Genomic DNA, 21,444 nt, shown 5'->3' on the forward strand with positions numbered 1-21,444 from the left:
CATATATATCATGTAGATGCACAGTGAAAACGAGGATAAGATAAATCTTGATAAAATCACACAGGGAAAAGGGAAACAATGGAGATTTCTTGAATAAAGACGAAAGCTTATATATATATATATATATATAATCAACACCTCAACCCGCCAGGATTCGAACCCACGGTCCACGACTGTGACCGGGTAACACTATCCGCTGGACCACCAGGATACTAAAAGCAGTACTGTATTAGACTTTGTTATATTTCACACAAAGCCCCGGTCACAGTCATGGGCTCGTGGGCTGTGGGTTCGAATCCTGGCGGGTTGAGGTGTTGATTGCATGTAGAAGTCCGCGTGCTTTATTGGGCTAATGAAATATATATGAATCCTCCTGTTTCGAAGCCGGATTTGGTAAAACGTTACTCTGACCACCTACGTGATACGGGTAGTCCACATTAGAGGTTCACGGCGCTTTAAGCTCGTTGAACAGGCTTTATGTGAAATATAACAAAGTCTAGGACTGCTTTTAGTATCCTGGTGGTCCAGCAGTTAGCGTTCCCCGGTCACAGTCATGGGCTCGCGGGCCGTGGGTTTGAATCCTGGAGGGTTGATGTGTTGATTGTATGTAGAAGTCCGCGTGCTTTATTGGGCTAGTGATATATATATATATATATATATATATATATATATATATATATATATATATATATATATATATATATATATATATTATATATATATATATATATATATATATATATATATATATATATATATATATATATATATATATATATATATACAAGAAAATTAAGTATATATGGTACCTCGTGTTTCATACCAGCTGGATTGGGTAAAATGCTACTGACATCCACATAAATGAGCGGGCAGTTCCCAATGAGAGGTTCACGGCGCCATCAGCTCAATGAACAGGCTTTGTGTGAAATATAACATAGTCTACAACTGCTTTTAGTCTCTTTGTGGCGTGATCGGTAGCGTTCCCTGGTCTCACACAGTAGGTCGAGGGTTTGAGTCCTGGCTGGTGAGGTCGTTGATTATATGTTCAAAGTCCACGTGGTATATGGTCTAAAAATGAAGTATATATATATATATATATATATATATATACTGCATATAGAATAATAACTGAATAATTTATTACTGAAAGTTTAATGACTCAGCGTACCTGTATAATCATATTGTTTCTATTGTTTTTTTTTTACGGGGAATATCCCACCCGGGTACAAGTCATCAACCCAGAACGGGGCCTAAGAGGCGAAAAAAATAAGAGTAAAAAGAAATTAAAATAAAAGAGAGAAAATTCTCATGCCGGGAATCGAACCCGGGCCTCGCGGGTGAGAGCCGCCTATCCTAGCCACTAAGTAGACAACATGGGAGTTGTGTTTGTGTGAACAGTACCCCATTGTGTGTACTCTCTGCTGAGTGTCCTAGAGCTATTGCACTAGTGAAGCCAATCCTCCCCTCCACGTTGAAATTTAATTAGTGTTTTGTAATTTCCGAGGAAAATACGCTCTTAACTGAGATATCCGATCATCAAATATATTACCCAAAATATTTTGAGTTACATTACAATTCTTCCACTCAATCTCGAGTTAACTGGCCTCCGTTTTTCGGTAGATTTTCTTCACTACTGGATCGGTGTGTGTGGAGAAGTACTCAAGCGGAACGCCCTTCAGGAGCCAAGCCTCAGTCCCCCATTCCCAACCACTCTGTTGAGCCAGGTCCTCGAAGGTGTCTATGGGCAGAGACTTTCCCTGGATCGTTAGGTGAGCTATCAAAGACGAACGAAACCCTGTAACGATGATGAGGCAGAACACCAGCCAGAAACCCACCAATACCTGTAAATGTATAATTAAGCCTTACTGTTACTAATAGTCAACGTATATCATAAACAGAGAAGATAAGTCAAGATTAGCGATGAAAACGCAAAAGTATCAACAATGACAAAATAACATTACTTCATAAATAAGTCATGAGGGACGTCTACCTGGCCTGATGTACTGACGGATGGGTCGTGGGGCGGCTGCTCCAGGAGAGCGCCCCAGCCGTACAGGAGAGCAGTGTTGTACTTAACGCTGGGACCACCCGCCATCCACTGCCACGAACTTTGGAGCACCCATATAACTATACTCCAAGCCACCACACTGACCAGCAGCGCCATCCACAGTTCTCCTAAGTGATGGATTTATTTATATATTTATTTATTTTTTAGTTATTAAGATTTTTAAATGTTTTTAAATAGCACATTTGAAGGCGAAAAATAAGTTAATTTCCTACTGAATTAGTAATAGTTCAGCATTACTTTAAATAATAGTTAGATTATGTTTATCAACTTCTTAAGAAAAAGGTAATTTGAATTTTGCTTTGAAAATGAAAAGTAAACCAGAAATGCGATTTAATTTTCATGAAGGTGTTGCATCTTATGAACTGAAAACTTGTTCGGTTGAGACTTAAAATGAGATTATTGAAAGACACAGACCTAAGAAAAACTTAGCAATTTACTTAAAAAAGTTATAACTATTCGGAAGAAGATGAAAGCAGATCTATCTAAGTAACAAAGTGACCTGTTCTTCCTGCATGCCTCAATCGTGAAGATATTTCTCAGACTCCCATTTCTTAATGTTACGGTACTCAGTATCTTACAAATATCTACAGTAGGCCACTTAAGCCTGATGTACATAGACAAATATCGGTAATCATATTACTAACAAATCTTGGTGTACCTGTAACAAGCTTCGACCAGAATATATTTATATTTTGTTCTCCTTCTACAAATATTGTTCTAAAGACGTGAATTTCAAATGCGCATTATGGTCAGTGAATCTCTAACGTCTTCAAACACATCCAGTGCTCTGTGTTAAACAGCTTGAGGGTTACCTGCAAAAGGTCTTATCAGTGAGAGGTATTGTGGCAGTATTGAGGGCCGTAGTGATATTATTGTCACCATGTCCGACGGATACCCTTTGGCGTACTCTATCGCCTTGAGCCGTCCTGGTGAGGGTCCTGCCACAGTGCAGAAGTCCTTTTCTTCTCGCTGAAGCTGACCCATCATCCCGTCGAAGATGCCGTCATTCTCCACGCCCCAATTTTTGTTGGGCTCCTCACGAATCTCGTAACTTAAGGATATGTTAGAAACACTGTTATATTACTGGCATTTTATGTAGGTGCTTTAAAGACATTAACATCAAAAGATGCCGATTCCGAGTGAACAATTCGAACATAATCTAGAGCATCTTTACCAATTATAGACTACAGTGGGGAATCGAACATATATATATATATATATATATATATATATATATATATATATATATATATATATATATATATATATATATATATATATATATATATATATATATATATATATATTTCAGTGTAATTTCAAACGCCGCGCCATTGGCGATACTGAGTTTCAAGTTCGACTGAGGGAGGACAGCGCTTCCACACATAGTGAGAGCTTCTGGAACTAGGCCTATGCGATATTAAATGTAATTTACCGAATTAATATGGATGCGAAGCATGAAATTAAATGACATTATTAAATTTGAAATTTTTATTGATCGTTTCTCAGTCTAAATATGTTAAGGGTGTCCCAAGAAAGTTATTAGTAAGCGTAAAATATGTCACGTAGGCCTAAGCTAACGCCTTGAGAGGACATGAGGTTGGCCCGGTCTCAGTCAGACAACAGAGTTCTAACAGAGAGGACAGACTGTGCTTCAGAGAGGACAAAACGGTCACGTGGTCTAGTCACCTGTGTTGCGCTATTACAGTATAACAAGTAAGTCTCATTCGATCTCAGACAGGGTTTAGATAGGGCCGTGATAAAATTAGCAATAGCTAACAATGAGTTCATTGCAGGGTTTTCGTCAGAACCCACATGACTGCGAGTGAGAGACTGAGAGAGATTGACTGCCGTTTGAGACTACCGTTGATGATTGATGATTAGCGATTGTCGCAGTTGGAACGATCAGTGCAGGCTTGTCACTGGTTAGCCGGGTTAGCCAGGGATCTCTGAAGTGAAACCAGCTGTCTGGGTGCACAACTGACGATCGTCTGGGGTCGCCAGATTTCTTCTACCTCGGCTCGCAATATCACACATCTTCAAGCAGTTAGTGAAAACCTTTTGCTACGAGAAGCTAAAGCTTCTCTCAACTGAACAAGGTCTGATTGGCTCACTCCCTTCCGTCTTATGGATGTACTGAGTGTAAAATGAGGCCAGCTGAGTGAGACACTGTCACTCACTGAGGCCAAGAGTCCAGTGGAACTTAGAGGTACATTTTCCAAGGTGGAGAAAGACTTGTTTGTGCCTTAACTACGGGTGCCTTTTGGTTGTGCCTTAAAAAACTACTGAGTGCAGGTAGAATCTATGTGTGAGGTTAAGAAGCATGGTTCACGGGTATTGGTGGACTCAGTAACTTCTTAATAGTAGTGATAATATTGTTGTGTGTAGTTAATACTATTTTTTTCAGTTACTGATGTTGTCTTGTTGTGTGTAGTTAATATTTCTTAAATAATTTTGATAGTATTGTTTTTTAATGTTTGTGTCACTAATTGATGCCACAGAATGAGGGACTGGTTTTCAGATGAGGTTCCTCCTCTCTGTTGCAAGTGAAACTGTGATTTAGTTCCTTTAATGCATTTAATATTTCTTTATAATTCCAATCTCAGGTATAACCCTTGTTCCCCAGAGTAGTGTTAAGTTAGGTTAGGAGGTGTGCATCTGTTGGGGTAATATAATTTTATTGAGTGCCCTTTAGGCCTATTCATGGTGGATTTAATAATTTCTTATTTTATTATCATTTTCTCAGTGATTTATATAATTTTGTTGATTTCCCTTAAGGCCTATACATTGTAGAGTTATAAATTTATTTTTTTTAATACCATTTTCTTAGTGATTGATATTATTTTGTTGAAAGCCCTTAAGGCCTGTTTCATGTGTGCAAGCAACACTTCTTACTACTTTGACTTTATTGTTGTCTAATGAGGCATTGTCTGAGTCAAATAATTTCAATATCATGTATAACTTTTATTCCCCAGAGAAGTGTTTTAAGTTATGGTTAAGTGGTGCGCATATGTTGGTGTACCATTATTTGATTGTGTCTGTAGTGTTGGAGGGAATATAAGTGTCTAAATTTTACAGTGTCTCATTCATCCCAATCACAGACGCTATCCTTCCACGGGTCACGGAGAATTCATGTTGTTAGTAAATTTAAGTGTTCTTGTGCTGGTTTGGGTTTTTCTCAAAGGAGCGCTACTACTGCAATTACCATCTAATAATATTTAAGAAACCCCAAGTCAAGTGAGAAATTAAAGGAAGATCTAAACAAATTTTTCGAATGGTCTGAAAAATGGCAGATGAAATTCAACGTGGACAAATTTAAAGTACTCAGTGAAGGAGATGTAAACAGGGAAACCAGATACCAGATGAACAACGATGCCATAGAGAAATCCGACTGCGAGAGAGATTTAGGAGTAATGATAAGTAGGAACCTTAAGCCAAGTAAACAATGTGTTTTTGCTCGTAACAAGGATAATAAAGTACTTGGGTTCATACAAAGGAGTGTTAGTTACAAGACTAGCTAGGTCATCCTAAAACTGTATCTTGCGCTTGTGAGACCACACCTGGATTACTCAGTTCAGTTCTGGTCACCATATTACAGGATGGATATAGAATCATTGGAAATAATTCAGAGGAGAATGACATGACTAATCCCGGGCATTAGGAACCTTGAGTATAGAGACAGGTTAAAGCATCTTAATTTGCACTCCTTCGAGAGATGTTGAGCAAGGGGCGACCTGATAAGAGGTGTAGAAGTGGAAGTCAGGGCTAAACAAAGGGGACATTACAAAGGTACTCAAGCTATCCAACCAGGAGCGAACTCGTAACAATGGTTTTAAATTAGACAAATTTAGATTTAGGCGTGAAATAGGTAAACACTGGTTTGGTAACAGAGTAGTGGATGAATGGAACAAGTTACCAAATATCATCATTAACTCGAATACGCTGAATAGCTTCAAACATAGGTTAGATGCTTATATGAGCAATCGGGGTTGGGTGTAAACGGGACTGCCCAGTATGGGCCAATAGGCCCGCTGCAGTTTCCTCCATTCTTATGTTCTTATCAATTCCGACCGGTTACACACACGTATATATATATGTATATATATATATATATATATATATATATATATATATATATATATATATTTCATGTAGTCCCACAATGAAAACGTGGATAAGATAAATCTTGATAAATCACACGGGAAAAGGAAACAACAGGCACCTTAGCTTTCGAAAGCTAAGATATATATATATATATATATATATATATATATATATATATATATATATATATATATATATATATATATATATATATATATATATATATATATATATATATATATATATATATAATGCTGATAACCACAAGGAAAAAAGAATAGACGAAGTTCCCAAGCGCTTTCTTGTAATTCACATCTTCAGGGGTGAGTTCAGACTAAGGAGAAGTACAAAACAAGGTGTATATATACAGAGGAGGGTGAGATCAGATCCACAATGGTCAGGTATTAGGTAATGACCCTTGCAAGGAATGTAATATGTTTTACTTAGGCCAGACAGGAAAAGATCTTGCAACTAGAATTAAACAACACAAATACATTGTTAGGACAGGCCAGGAATCCAATGCTCTGTTTGTTCATTTGAGGGATAACAAGCATTGCATTGACTGGGATAATGCCTCCTCAATATTACCATGTAGTTCAATTGATAGTAGGAACATCATAGAATCTAGTCTTATTAAACATACCGAAGCATTCAACATGAATTTGAGTAACGGCATGTACAAGCTGGACAATTTTGTAATTAAGAAGATTTGTGACCAGGTGAGAAGGCCGGGTCACCTGACCATCTGACCTGACCACCAACCGTTGTGTGCTATTTAAAGATTAGTAGGGTCATTACCTAATACCTGACCATTGTGGACCTGGTCTCACCCTCCTCTGTATATATTCACCTTGGTTTGTATTTCTCTCTCTAGTCTGTACTCACCCCTGAAGATGTGAATTACACGAAAGCGCTTGGGAACTTCGTGTTTTCTTCTTTCCTTGTGGTTATCAGCATATACCTAGATCACGCGCACCTACAGTGATATACTTGCATATATATTTATATATTTACATATATATATATATATATATATATATATATATATATATATATATATATATATATATATATACATCATTTTTAGTCCATATAACACGCGGACTTTGAACATATAATCAACGACCTCACCAGCAAGGAATCGAACCCTCGACCTACTGGGTGTGACTAGGGAACGCTTACCGGCTAGGCCACAAGGACACTAAAAGCAGTTCTAGACTGTTATATTTCACACAAAGCCTGTTCATCATGTAGATCCACAATGAAAACGTGGATAGGAGGGTGAGATCAAATCCACAATGGTCAGGTATTAGGTAATGACCCTACTAATCTTTAAAAAGCACCGCAACGGTCGGTAGTCAGGTCAGAGGGTAAGGTGACCCAACCTTCTCACCTGGTTACAAATATTCTTAATTACGAAATTATCCAGTTTGTACATACATGAATTTGAGTAAGGTATATATATATATATATATATATATATATATATATATATATATATATATATATATATATATATATATATATATATATATATATATATATATGTAACCGGTCGGAATTTGCTGGACTTTAATTTCTCACTTGACTTGGGGTTTATTAAAATTTAATAGATGGTAAAGGCAGTGGAAGCGCCCCTTTGAGAAAAATCCCGAACCAGCACAAGAACACTTAAATCTACTACACAAAATGAACTGTCCGTGACCCGTGGAAGGATAGCGTCTGTGACTGGGATGAATGAGACACACTGTAAAATTTAGACACTTATATTCCCTCCAACACTACAAACACAATCAAATAATGGTACACCAATATGCGCACCTCTTAACTTAAACTTTAAACACTACTCTGGGGAATAAAAGTTATACATGACATAGAAATTATTAGAAACACAGGCAACAATAAATTTGAAGTATTAAGAAATGTTGCTCGCACACATGAACAGGCCTTAAGGCTTTCACAAAATAATATCAGTCACTTAGGAAATGGTACTAAAAAATAAGAAATTAAATACTCCACAATGAATAGGCCTTAAGGGTCTTCAACAAAATAATATCAGTCACTGAGGAATGGTAATAAAAGATAAGAAATTAAATACTCTACAATGAATAGGCCTTAAGGGCTTTCAGCAAGATAATATCAGTCACTGAGGAAATGGTAATAAAATTTAAGAAATTAAATACTCTACAATGAATAGGCCTTAAGGGCACTCAACAAGATAATATCAGTCACTGAGGAAATGGTAATAAAATTTAAGAAATTAAATACTCTACAATGAATAGGCCTTAAGGGCACTCAACAAAATTATAGCACCCCAACAGATGCACACTTCCTAACCTAACTTAACCACTACTCTGGGGAACAAGGTTATACCTGAGATCAGAATTATGAAGAACAATCAGATGCATTAAAAGAATCAATCACAGTATCACTCTGGTTCCACTTAATGGCACAAACATTCAAAACAATATTATCAAAATTATTTAAGAAATATTAACTACACACGTCAAGATAATATCAGTCTGAGGAGTGGTGTTAACTACACCCGTAATAATGAAGATAAAATGTTCCTCTAGGTATCTCCTAGAGTCCTAGACTCACGGTCTCAGTGTGTGACCATTAATATACTCAGATAGCCTCAGTGTACTCCCAGTGCGTCCATGGGCAGGAAGAGAGTGAGCCAATCAGACCTTGTGCAGTTGAGAGAAACTTTAGCTTCCCGTTAGCAAGAGGGTTTCACTAGCTGACCGAGGACACGTGGTGTTGTGCACCGGAGTGGTAAGAACTGATCACCCACTGCCGATGCTGGTCCCGTGTCGTTTTAGTTGTCGGGAGCACTCGTTCACTCAAGAGATCCTTTGCTACCCCGCTAAACAGTGACAGGCCTACACTGATCGGTCCAATGGCGACAATCGCCACCCTCAATCATCAACGGCAGTCAATCTCTCGCAGTCAACTCCGGTCAACTCCAATCAAGTGGGTTCTGACGGAAACCTTGTTATACTGCAATAGCGCAGCACAGGTGACTAGGCCACGTGACTATTTCTGATGGACGCGCGGAACGTCTTGTCTGTGTGAATGCTCTCCGGGACTTGGCCTAGGCAGCGTTGCGTCTCCCCAAGGCGCTAGCTTGGGCCTACGTGATATATTTTCCGCCTAACTAATAACTCCTTGGGACACCCGTAACATTATTCAGACTGCTAAACGATCTATAATAATTTCAAATTCAATAATAGTCCCTTAACTTCATGAATCGCATCATTATTAATTCGGTAAATTACATTCAATATCATATAGGCCTAGTTCCGCAGTCTCTCGCTACGAGCAGGCAGCGCTCCCTCCCCTCAGATGACCTTGAACGCTCAGTATCACTCATGGCGGGGCATTTGAAATTACTCTGAAATTTCTGGATATTACAATCGACCCCCCTAAAAAAAGACTGCACTGTCCTCATGTGCTGAGAAAACATGCATACGACCCCCCTAAAATTTTGTTCTAAGGACTGCACCTCACCCCTTTAACGTGCTAAATGCAGCATTTGTCTTCTCTTCTCTCCTTTTCTCTCCCGCTAACACTCGACCCCCCTAAAAGAAAACAGCACTGCCCTCATGTGCTGAGAGAACATACATACGACCCCCCTAAAAAAATTTTCTAAGAAACTGCATCTTACCCCTTTTGCTAAACGCAGCATTCCCGTCTTCTCTTCTCTCCTTTTCTCTCCCGCTAACACTCGACCCCCCTAAAAAAGACAGCACTGTCCTCATGTGCTGAGAGAACAACTTAGAACCCACCTTCAACTCTGTACTATTCCACTCGCAGCTAGCAACTCCATTTCTTCCTAGCCCAACTCAATCCAACCAGAACATCACGCTCCCCTTTTGCCTGGCCCTTAACTAGAGAACCAATGTCAAAATTAATACCAGCCCAAAACAAACATGCTCTCCTTTGGCCTGGCCCTTGAACTAAGAGGAACCAGTGTCAAAAAAAATACACAGTCCAAAACAAGCATGCTCTCCTTTTGCCTGGCCCTTGAGCTAAGAGGAACCAGTGTCAAAACAATACTCAGTCCAAAACAAACATGCTCTCCTTTTGCCTGGCCCTTGAGCTAAGAGGAACCAGTGTCAAAACAATACTCAGTCCAAAACAAACATGCTCTCCTTTTGCCTGGCCCTTGAGCTAAGAGGAACCAGTGTCAAAAAAATACTCAGTCCACGTCTCCGAACCTCATGCCGGCAGACCAACCCTCTGAAAATGTACCAGTCCATCTTAGTGAGGCCCTGGACATTACAACCGTACTCTCAATCCCGCTCATGACAGCAACTCAATCCCGCTCATGACAGCAACTCAATCCCGCTCATGACAGCAACCACTACTCAACGCACATCTCTGACCTAACCATCTCTCCAATCCCCTCTGCCCTACTCACAACTCCTCCAACTCACCCCCTACAACCTGCCTTTTCTCATTACCATGCACCCTAAACTGTAATCGGTCGGCTTCGTCTTGTCTCTCAGCTGGAGGGCTCGATCAACCTCTCTGAACTACTTACGTACCCCTATATTTCCCACTTGGACCTCACACTTCCTTGACTGCTGGACGTGTGCCTGACATTCACCCCTTGTTTCCTCCCTGAACCGTTGAATGTGTGCCTGAGACTACCACTTGAACCTGTTTACCTGTGCTTGATAATCCCTCTTTAGGTCTCCGAACTCCTCTCTCAGCTGTACCAAGGTCCCGCGGCCGTCTCTCTTCCTCCTCATACACATCTCTACTGTCAAGCCTAACCAACTCAGTCCGGGCACAAGGATGAGCATCAGTGCGAGTTCAATCCCTACCATTACTAACCAACACATGATAGCGTTCATTATCCCAACCACAGTACTATCAGTCACGACATTAAAAACTACGCTCTGCTACCATTTGTAACCGGTCGGAATTTGCTGGACTTTAATTTCTCACTTGACTTGGGGTTTATTAAAATTTAATAGATGGTAAAGGCAGTGGAAGCGCCCCTTTGAGAAAAATCCCGAACCAGCACAAGAACACTTAAATCTACTACACAAAATGAACTGTCCGTGACCCGTGGAAGGATAGCGTCTGTGACTGGGATGAATGAGACACACTGTAAAATTTAGACACTTATATTCCCTCCAACACTACAAACACAATCAAATAATGGTACACCAATATGCGCACCTCTTAACTTAAACTTTAAACACTACTCTGGGGAATAAAAGTTATACATGACATAGAAATTATTAGAAACACAGGCAACAATAAATTTGAAGTATTAAGAAATGTTGCTCGCACACATGAACAGGCCTTAAGGCTTTCACAAAATAATATCAGTCACTTAGGAAATGGTACTAAAAAATAAGAAATTAAATACTCCACAATGAATAGGCCTTAAGGGTCTTCAACAAAATAATATCAGTCACTGAGGAATGGTAATAAAGATAAGAAATTAAATACTCTACAATGAATAGGCCTTAAGGGCTTTCAGCAAGATAATATCAGTCACTGAGGAAATGGTAATAAAATTTAAGAAATTAAATACTCTACAATGAATAGGCCTTAAGGGCACTCAACAAGATAATATCAGTCACTGAGGAAATGGTAATAAAATTTAGGAAATTAAATACTCTACAATGAATAGGCCTTAAGGGCACTCAACAAAATTATAGCACCCCAACAGATGCACACTTCCTAACCTAACTTAACCACTACTCTGGGGAACAAGGTTATACCTGAGATCAGAATTATGAAGAACAATCAGATGCATTAAAAGAATCAATCACAGTATCACTCTGGTTCCACTTAATGGCACAAACATTCAAAACAATATTATCAAAATTATTTAAGAAATATTAACTACACACGTCAAGATAATATCAGTCTGAGGAGTGGTGTTAACTACACCCGTAATAATGAAGATAAAATGTTCCTCTAGGTATCTCCTAGAGTCCTAGACTCACGGTCTCAGTGTGTGACCATTAATATACTCAGATAGCCTCAGTGTACTCCCAGTGCGTCCATGGGCAGGAAGAGAGTGAGCCAATCAGACCTTGTGCAGTTGAGAGAAACTTTAGCTTCCCGTTAGCAAGAGGGTTTCACTAGCTGACCGAGGACACGTGGTGTTGTGCACCGGAGTGGTAAGAACTGATCACCCACTGCCGATGCTGGTCCCGTGTCGTTTTAGTTGTCGGGAGCACTCGTTCACTCAAGAGATCCTTTGCTACCCCGCTAAACAGTGACAGGCCTACACTGATCGGTCCAATGGCGACAATCGCCACCCTCAATCATCAACGGCAGTCAATCTCTCGCAGTCAACTCCGGTCAACTCCAATCAAGTGGGTTCTGACGGAAACCTTGTTATACTGCAATAGCGCAGCACAGGTGACTAGGCCACGTGACTATTTCTGATGGACGCGCGGAACGTCTTGTCTGTGTGAATGCTCTCCGGGACTGGGCCTAGCCAGCGTCGCGTCTCCCCAAGGCGCTAGCTTGGGCCTACGTGATATATTTTCCGCCTAACTAATAACTCCTTGGGACACCCGTAACATTATTCAGACTGCTAAACGATCTATAATAATTTCAAATTCAATAATAGTCCCTTAACTTCATGAATCGCATCATTATTAATTCGGTAAATTACATTTAATATCATATAGGCCTAGTTCCGCAGTCTCTCGCTACGAGCAGGCAGCGCTCCCTCCCCTCAGATGACCTTGAACGCTCAGTATCACTCATGGCGGGGCATTTGAAATTACTCTGAAATTTCTGAATATTACATATATATATATATATATATATATATATATATATATATATATATATATATATATATATATATATATATATATATATATATATATATATATATATATATATATATGTGTGTGTGTGTGTGTGTGTGTGTAATCAACGACCTCACCAGCCAGGAATCGAACCCTCGACCTACAGTTTCCCAATGAGGTTCACGGCGCCATTAGCTCGATGAACAGGCTTTGTGTGAAATATAACAGAGTCTAGGACTGCTTTTAGTCTCCTAGGGGTACTTGTAAGCCCGGACCTACGGCCTAGAAAACAGTGCGTTAATGTTCGAAATAAGGCAAACAGAGTATTGGGTTTTATATCTAGAAGTGTAAGTAACAAGAGTGCAGAGGTCTTATTGCAACTATATCTTGCGCTAGTTAGGCCGCACCTCGATTATGCGGTTCAGTTCTGGTGCCCCTATTATAGAATGGATATAAATTCACTAGAGTCGGTGCAGCGAAGAATGACAAAAATGATTCAGGGACTTAGAAACCTTCCATATCAGGATAGGTTAAAGAAACTTAACTTGCATTCCCTAGAAAGACGAAGAGTGCGGGGAGATATGATAGAAGTATTTAAGTGGGTGAAAGGAATCAATAAAGGGGATATAGATAAAGTTCTTATAATATCCGAGCAGGATAGGACTCGGAGCAACGGATTCAAGTTGGATAAGTTTAGGTTTAGGAGGGAGATAGGAAGAAACTGGTTCACAAATAGGGTGGTGGACGAGTGGAATAAGCTTAGCAACTTTGTAGTAAGTGTTGGAACTCTGGAAAGTTTCAAAAGGAGGCTAGATAGATTCATGGATGATAGAGAGTGGTAGTAACTCTCGACAGGAGCTGCCATGCACAGGCCAACCGGCCTATTGCAGACTCCTTATTTTCTTATGTTCTTATGTTCCCTAGTCCCACCCAGTAGGTCGAGGGTTCGATTCCTGGCTGGTGAGGTCGTTGATTATATGTTCAAAGTCCGCGTGTTATAGGGACTAAAAATGAAGTATATATTAATTAACGGTTTATTGAAAGAGCTTGGCAGCCAGAAGGCTGAAAATTTACAGTTACATATTTGGGGAATGGGTTTCGAATTACAAATAATATACAAGTAACATAAGTGATACAAATAAGATATATAATAACTAGATAGGGAAAAACTCAAACTACAGTGCATTTCAACATAGTGACAGTGCAAGAAGTAGTATTTACTGGGAGTGAATACACTGGCTTATTACAAGTTATTGATAATTTTTACAATGGTTGGGACTGGGCTGTTCTTATAGCGATCAGTTCGTGCATGTATGGGCTGGATGCGGTTGTGGTGTCGAACAGCAATTCTCGGGCAAGGGATCTCAGATGGTAAACGGTGTGTAAATGGTTGGAATTACTGGACATTTATTTCTCACTTGACTTGGGGTTTATTAAATATTATTAGATGGTAATTGCAGTGGAAGCGACCCTTTGAGAACAACCCAAACCAGCACAAGAACACTTAAATTTACTAACAAAATGAATTCTCCGTGACCCGTGGAAGGATAGCGTCTGTGACTGGGTTGAATGAGACACACTGTAAAATTTAGACACTTATATTCCCTCCAACACTACAGACACAATCAAATAATGGTACACCAACATATGCGCACCTCTTAACCTGAACTTAAAACACTACTCTGGGAAATAAAAGTTATACATGATATTGAAATTATTAGAAACTCAGGCAATGCCTCATTAGACAACAATAAATTCAAAGTATTAAGAAATGTTGCTTGCACACATGACACAGGCCTTAAGGGCTTTCAACAAAATAATATCAATCACTGAGGAAATGGTGTTAAAAAAATATGAAATTAATAACTACAATGAATAGGCCTTAAGGGCACTCAACAAAATTATATCCAGCACTGAGAAAATGGTATAGAAAAATAAGAACTTATTAACTCCACCCTGAATAGGTCTTCAGGGCACTCAACAAATTTATATTACCCAACAGATGCACACCTCCTAACCTAACTTAAACACTACTCTGGGGAACAAAGGTTATACCTGAGATTGAAATTATAAAGACATATTAAATGCAGTAAAGGAACTAAATCACAGTATCACTTACAACAGCATGGAGAAAACTCATCTGAAAAACAGTTCCCTCATTTCTCTGGCATGCATTAGTGTCACTAACATTGAAAACAATATTATCCAAATTATTTAAGAAATATTAAACTACACACAAAAATATTATCACTATTATTAAGAAGTTACTGAGTCCACCAATAACCGTGAACCATGCTTCCTAACCTAACACATAAATTCCACCTGTACTCTGTATTTTTTTAAGGCACAACCAACAGGCACCCATAGTTTAAGGCCCAAACCAGCCTTTCTCCACCTTGGAAGATGTACCTCTACGTTCCACTAGACTCTTGGTCCGAGTGGGTGACCCTGTATCACTCAGCTGGCTTCACTTTACCCTCAGTACATCCATGAAATGGAAGGGAGTGAGCCAATCAGACCTTGTACAGTTGAGAGAAGCTTTAGCTTCCCGTCAGTAAAAGATTTTCACTAAGCTGCTTGAAGATATGTGGTATTGTGAGCCGAGGTAGAGGAGGGCTAATGACCCTAACCGATCGTCCGTCCTTAATTGGGCACCCAGACAGCTGGTTTCACTCCAAAGCTCACCATACTCAACAGGTGGCTCAAACCCAGGTCAGTGGACGGTCATACAGCTCACCACTCGTCTCATACCGCCAGTGGACGTTATCATACCTCGTGGGCTCTACAGAACCCTGAAAAAACCCGAGCTGTTAGCTATTGTCTCACATCACCGTTTGTTCCTACCGCCCTATCTAGCTTTGTCTGAGATTGAATATAACTTACTTGTTAATACTGATGTTAAATAAACGAAGACACCAGTTCACGCGGTTCGTCTCTCCTGGGTACAGAACAGAGATGGTCCTCTGGCGTGACCTCTCTCACAACTCCCCAGCCAGGCTTGCTCACTGGTTCACGCTTTTCAGTAGTGACTTATTTACCAGACGATTAACAGCTTAATTAGGACGTACGCAACATTTTCAGACTGGGAAACGATCTATGATTACTTTTAATTTAATAACTGATATTTAATTTCATAATTCGCCTCCATATTAATTCGGTAAATTACATTCAATATCGTATAGGCGTAGTTCCACAACCTCTCGCTACGTGCGGGAGCGTTGTCTTCCTTCAGACGACCTTGAGCTCAGTATTGCCAATGGAGCGGCGTTTGAAATTACACTGAAATTTCTGAATATTATATATATATATATATATATATATATATATATATATATATATATATATATATATATATATATATATATATATATTTCATTAGCCCAATAAAGCACGCGGACTTCTACATACAATCAACACCTCAACCTCCACAGTGAAAACGTAGATTTTATCATATATATATATATATATATATATATATATATATATATATATATATATATATATATATATATATATATATATATATATATATATATATATATATATATATATATATATATATAGAGAGAGAGAGAGAGAGAGAGAGAGAGAGGTATATCGGTACTGACCTGCACAAGTAAAACGTGAGTACAGAATGCCCACCCCCCCCAAAAAAAAAAATGATAATAAATAAAAAATTAAAACCTCTCTAAAAATAATGTAAAGTTGCACAATAGACTTTATACTTAAGGCCAAGAATGGAAGGGAATGGTTTGGATATCATATCAAAGAACGATATTGTATTATCAGATGAAAGAAGAGAGTCTATACTGCAAGAACACGCTAACAGAGGACCGAGGGATTATACAGCTGGACCCAATAGTTATAAACATGGATCAAGAAAGGTCCTCTACAAAATGTATAAGTGTTGGTAGCCGTATCCATAAACCTTCTAATTCAGGAGAACAGACAGTCTTACTATGACACAAAAAAGTCTCAAATCTCACGTAAAGTTCAGTATTGCAGCCAAAGAGTTAATCAAGCTGGCGTCGACTGATTCTTTGGGTGTGACGTTGCTTCCTGGCTCCTGGCTGTCCCGCTGGTAGTCCATGTAAGGAAAGTATGGTGCTGTTGTTACCTGGAACGTGTGACCCATTAGGTTTTGAAACTGATCTGGAAGTAGAGAGGATTAGCTCATTACAAAGCAGGTTTAATTAATCCCATCAGCTCCTGAGGTTATCATATGGTGACTCAACGTGAAGTGAAATTGAACAAAAAAGCGTGTGGCATCTTCTGGATGTCTGTCTCTTTATCTGTAGCACCGCAGGTCCACTATTTCAAAATTAAACTTGGTAGGACGTCTTTCTTCAAGGTATGACATCAAAAAATTAATTAAGTTGAGCATTTTGTGATCTTTCCTGATCTTTCTAGTATATCCAGAACATAAACAAAGGGACAGTAATATTTTGATGTAGAAAATGCCTAATAATTCCGTACATTTTTAGAAATCATATCTGGACTTGGTTCTTTCTAGCTGGCATTATGATGATAATCACCCAAGAGAGGGCAAGTATATGGACGTTTATCCCCTGTAAAATTCAATCCAAGTTTAGTTGCATATATCTATATTCACAATATCTGTAATAGCTACATAAAAAACATTGCATAGAATGTCATTGTTTAGTATCCATACCTCAAGTACAGTATACTTAACTGTCTAGGAATATTTTGTATAACGGTTATCACAATTTGCACTCCTTGATGCAGACAAACACTTCGCCCTAACCTAACCTAACCTAACACAAGAATGGAGGAAACTGCAGCGGACCTATTGGCCCATACTGGGCCTGAAACTTATATACAAAGTACATGGGTTCTAAGATTGTGCACCTTTGTATTACTATTGACAACAGACAAGAACCAAAAATCTTTCCTGAGGAATTGTTCCGTGGTTATGGGAGATGGTTACCCGTGTCAGGGAGGGCAAACTAGAACAATCAAAGTTAGGTCGGGTTAGATTAACCTATATTTGGTTAGATCGGGAGAGGTTAGGTTAGGTTAAGTTAGGTTAGTTTAGGATAAGTTGAGGTGGTTACCCGTGTCAGGGAGGGCAAACTGTGATAAGTTTTACAGTAAATACAGTATATATTTAAGCCGAGCGAAGCCAGGTAATTTTGCTACCATATTTATAAAGTACATTATATGAGTACAGTATATGTGTGTGTACAGGTATATATTTGTTTGGCTGTTCTTTTATCGTGTAGTTGATGTAGATGATAGTGTAGTCACAAGTCTAGGCTATTTTGCCCCTCCAAAGAAACCCGGGCAACGCTCGGTACACTTGTTTTAATTGTATGTCTTTTAAAATATATTTATTTCTTCGTTTTTTATAACGTTGGTTAATTATTTCAAAGGAATACATTTTGCTTCACTAAATATTTATGTACTGTACCGTGGAATAGACCAATATCTTTCATAATGAGAGATGTCAGGTTCTTCTCTTTGATAAACTGGACGTCCATATCCCCGTTGTTGCAGTATAGACATCGCCGGTACACCGACACACGCTCATTCACTACTCCTGGCCGAAGGAATAAAATATCATTACCCGGTACGTGTTCAACCCCTCTTACCCTACATATTCCTGAATACTTATATTAACACTGGCACACAGGTGCACTTATACCAAATATAAAGCAAGATCAAAAGGATTAGGCTAACTGGTAAATAAAATTACCTGTGGCCATATGTTTTCCCAGAGTTTGGTTTACAAATTTATGCTACATATTATGAATATTTATGGAATCAGAGAGAACAGGTTGTTTTTTCAAAGGAAAATTCCATTGAGGAGTTACACTTTGGTCAGGAAATGCACTAACCTTCCTTAGGGAGGACCTTCTTTAGGCGTGAGTTACCGTGACGTGGTAGGGTGCTGAGGGTGAGGTCGTGGAAGGCCAGGTAGAGGGCGTGGACGGTGTTACGGAGACTATGGTGGAGGAGGACGTCCTTCACTCCTGCCGTCCCACCCACCACCACCACCCGCGTCTCAGACAACTTCCACAACCCTGATGTTTCTGCTAATCTAAGGAGTGAATAATAACGGCTCACATTATGTTGTTATACTACAGAAGGCAAAAATAAAACGAGATGTCTACAATAATCACAACACAATCCCCGTTTTGTGGTAAGAATTCTCTATTGTTCTTTAAGTTCTACCTGAGCGCAGACTCAGTTTTGTCATTATTGGTGAGGTCGATGATCAATGCCCGGCAGGTGGTTCTGGTGTCTCCCCACAGCCTCTGGAGGAGGTGGTCCTGGGCCAGCTGGTCCTGAGACAACACCCACCCTGCCTCCACTACCACGCCAGCCTCCACACCCACACTCAAGTATCTGAAAGATACAAGTTTACTTTACTCTTATACCCCTGGAGAAGGTAGGCCTGGGTGCGAGCCTACATGTCATCGTGCTCATTTTACAATAATATAATCTCTTAATAATGGCACTTGTTAAACATTATCCTTAACAAGATCTTTCCTTAAAAGAATAAAATGTGTTCTTCTTAAGATAATAATCATCTCTTGAGCATTCTCCTAAAGTTAACAAAATTTCTATGGAAAACAGTGTCCTCTCCTAAGATTTTTGTTATGAGAAGCATTAATTAAAAAATAAATAAAACTTAATCTAATATAGCATAACCCTTAAAAACCCTCATTACAGGAAGTGCAAACGTCTACAGTACATAATAGTCTTACCAGCCAAATGAAAACATTGCTTATATTAGTCTTTTAATTTACTCACGATAATAATAAATATAGATAGTGCCAGAAAGTGCACTTGAGGATATAAAAAGAGAAACAATAATTATCATTGTATTATATGTTGTGAGTGTATTACCCACACGTGGGTGCTTTGACCTTACCAACAGAAGGAGGGAGAGTATTGATACACTAAATATTAACTCATTTTCATCTTAAAATTTATTTACAAAAGAGAAAGGAACTGAAGAGACGGCACAATATATGCTGTAATTAAATCGTGGTTTTACTAAATTCATAATATGACACCACCAAATCACCTGTTAATACTGGAGAAAACACGTGAGTGTTGTGTAGTGGTGATGAGCACCAGGTGACAGCCGGTGAGATGGTGCTCCACTACCTGACCCACCATCACGCCCACATCCACGCCTACCTGCTCCACGGGTTCATCGACGTCCCCACTCAATTGCTGCACGGGTTCACCCACAAACTGACAAAATACAGTCGAGGCGCTCACCACTGTCACAGTCACCGCCACCATTATGCGATAACTGAGTGACATCATTACCACCTGGAATGCAAAACCATTTGTCAAGAAATATATTCAATGTTGAACCAGACTTACTGTCTACCTTGTGTAACATTACCAGATAGAGTTATGTCTGTTATGCCCAGGAACGCTCCATACATAGATAATTTGCACAGCTTTTGACTTTCATGTAAATACATGTCAATAATGTCTTGATAGCAGACTAAAGTTGCTGCAGTCCCATTACCGAGTCGTACAGTATATAATATATTAAACATTTAGGTATGAGTAAATATATCTAAGAAAAGTAGTTTTGATAATCGCTCATTCATACCAACTGATATGAGTGTAACATATCGCGGCGATGGTGTGACGCATAGAACTCATGACAGTTCTAGTAAGGGGTAATTCAATATACTCTTACGGTACAATCACGCACCTGATACTTTATGTATAGGTTCTTGCCATAGGACTGATGTTGCAACTTCTCTTCGTTTTGTGATTCTGCTATTCATGTAAAGTACAATGTTCCTATTAACTCTTCATAGTTCACCGGTTCCCTTTTGCTTATTGGCTTTGGGTTGTTGCACATATTCTCGTGTATGGTTGCCTTTGTTGTAGCTTCTCGTTGCTGTATTTATTTTTTCATGCATCTAATTGTACGTATCACCTGCCACTTTTCTGTATAATTTCTCCTATGCAAATCAATGGGTATCTTATGTTTATGTGCCTGTGAACTTCCTATGCGCATCTACAACCTATAGACTCGAGCCAGTCCTTCGTTAGTCTTACCATGAACTTATCCCATCTCTGTGTATTGTACCAGCAATAGCATTGACTGCCACTCCGTCAAGTTCTCAAAAACAGTATTAGCGGGCAAGAAGAAACAAGCGTATGAGTCTGCCGTCTTCTATCTACAGTACTTTCCAATAAGTAGCAGTGTATATATGTAACCGGTCGGAATTTACTGGACTTTAATTTCTCACTTGACTTGGGGTTTATTAAAAATTAATAGATGGTAATGGCAGTGGAAGCGCCCCTTTGAGAAAAATCCCGAACCAGCACAAGAGCACTTAAATCTACTAAACAAAATGAATTGTCCGTGACCCGTGGAAGGATAGCGTCTGTGACTGGGATGAATGAGACACACTGTAAAATTTAGACACTTATATTCCCTCCAACACTACAAACACAATCAAATAATGGTAC

The 21,444-nt window shown here is 39.1% G+C and overlaps 1 protein-coding gene across 1 annotated transcript in view; it reads right to left on the reverse strand.

Annotated features, from left to right (window-relative positions):
• The window catches only part of LOC121873796 (glutamate receptor ionotropic, kainate 4-like), a 53,323-nt gene that overhangs the window by 16,048 nt on the left and 15,831 nt on the right, over positions 1-21,444 (reverse strand). Inside the window, exons 2-9 of the mRNA XM_042377499.1 lie at positions 20,024-20,277; positions 19,165-19,338; positions 18,828-19,030; positions 18,401-18,529; positions 16,956-17,121; positions 2,881-3,119; positions 1,991-2,175; positions 1,605-1,841 (exon numbers count right to left, since the gene is read on the reverse strand). Of these exons, the coding sequence (XP_042233433.1) occupies positions 1,605-1,841; positions 1,991-2,175; positions 2,881-3,119; positions 16,956-17,121; positions 18,401-18,529; positions 18,828-19,030; positions 19,165-19,338; positions 20,024-20,271 (1,581 nt within the window). The 5' untranslated portion in view covers positions 20,272-20,277. The remainder of the gene's footprint in view (positions 1-1,604; positions 1,842-1,990; positions 2,176-2,880; positions 3,120-16,955; positions 17,122-18,400; positions 18,530-18,827; positions 19,031-19,164; positions 19,339-20,023; positions 20,278-21,444) is intronic.

The sequence above is a fragment of the Homarus americanus genome, unplaced genomic scaffold (assembly GCF_018991925.1).
Source record: "Homarus americanus isolate GMGI-L3 unplaced genomic scaffold, GMGI_Hamer_2.0 scaffold25827, whole genome shotgun sequence".
Lineage (NCBI taxonomy): Eukaryota > Metazoa > Arthropoda > Malacostraca > Decapoda > Nephropidae > Homarus > Homarus americanus.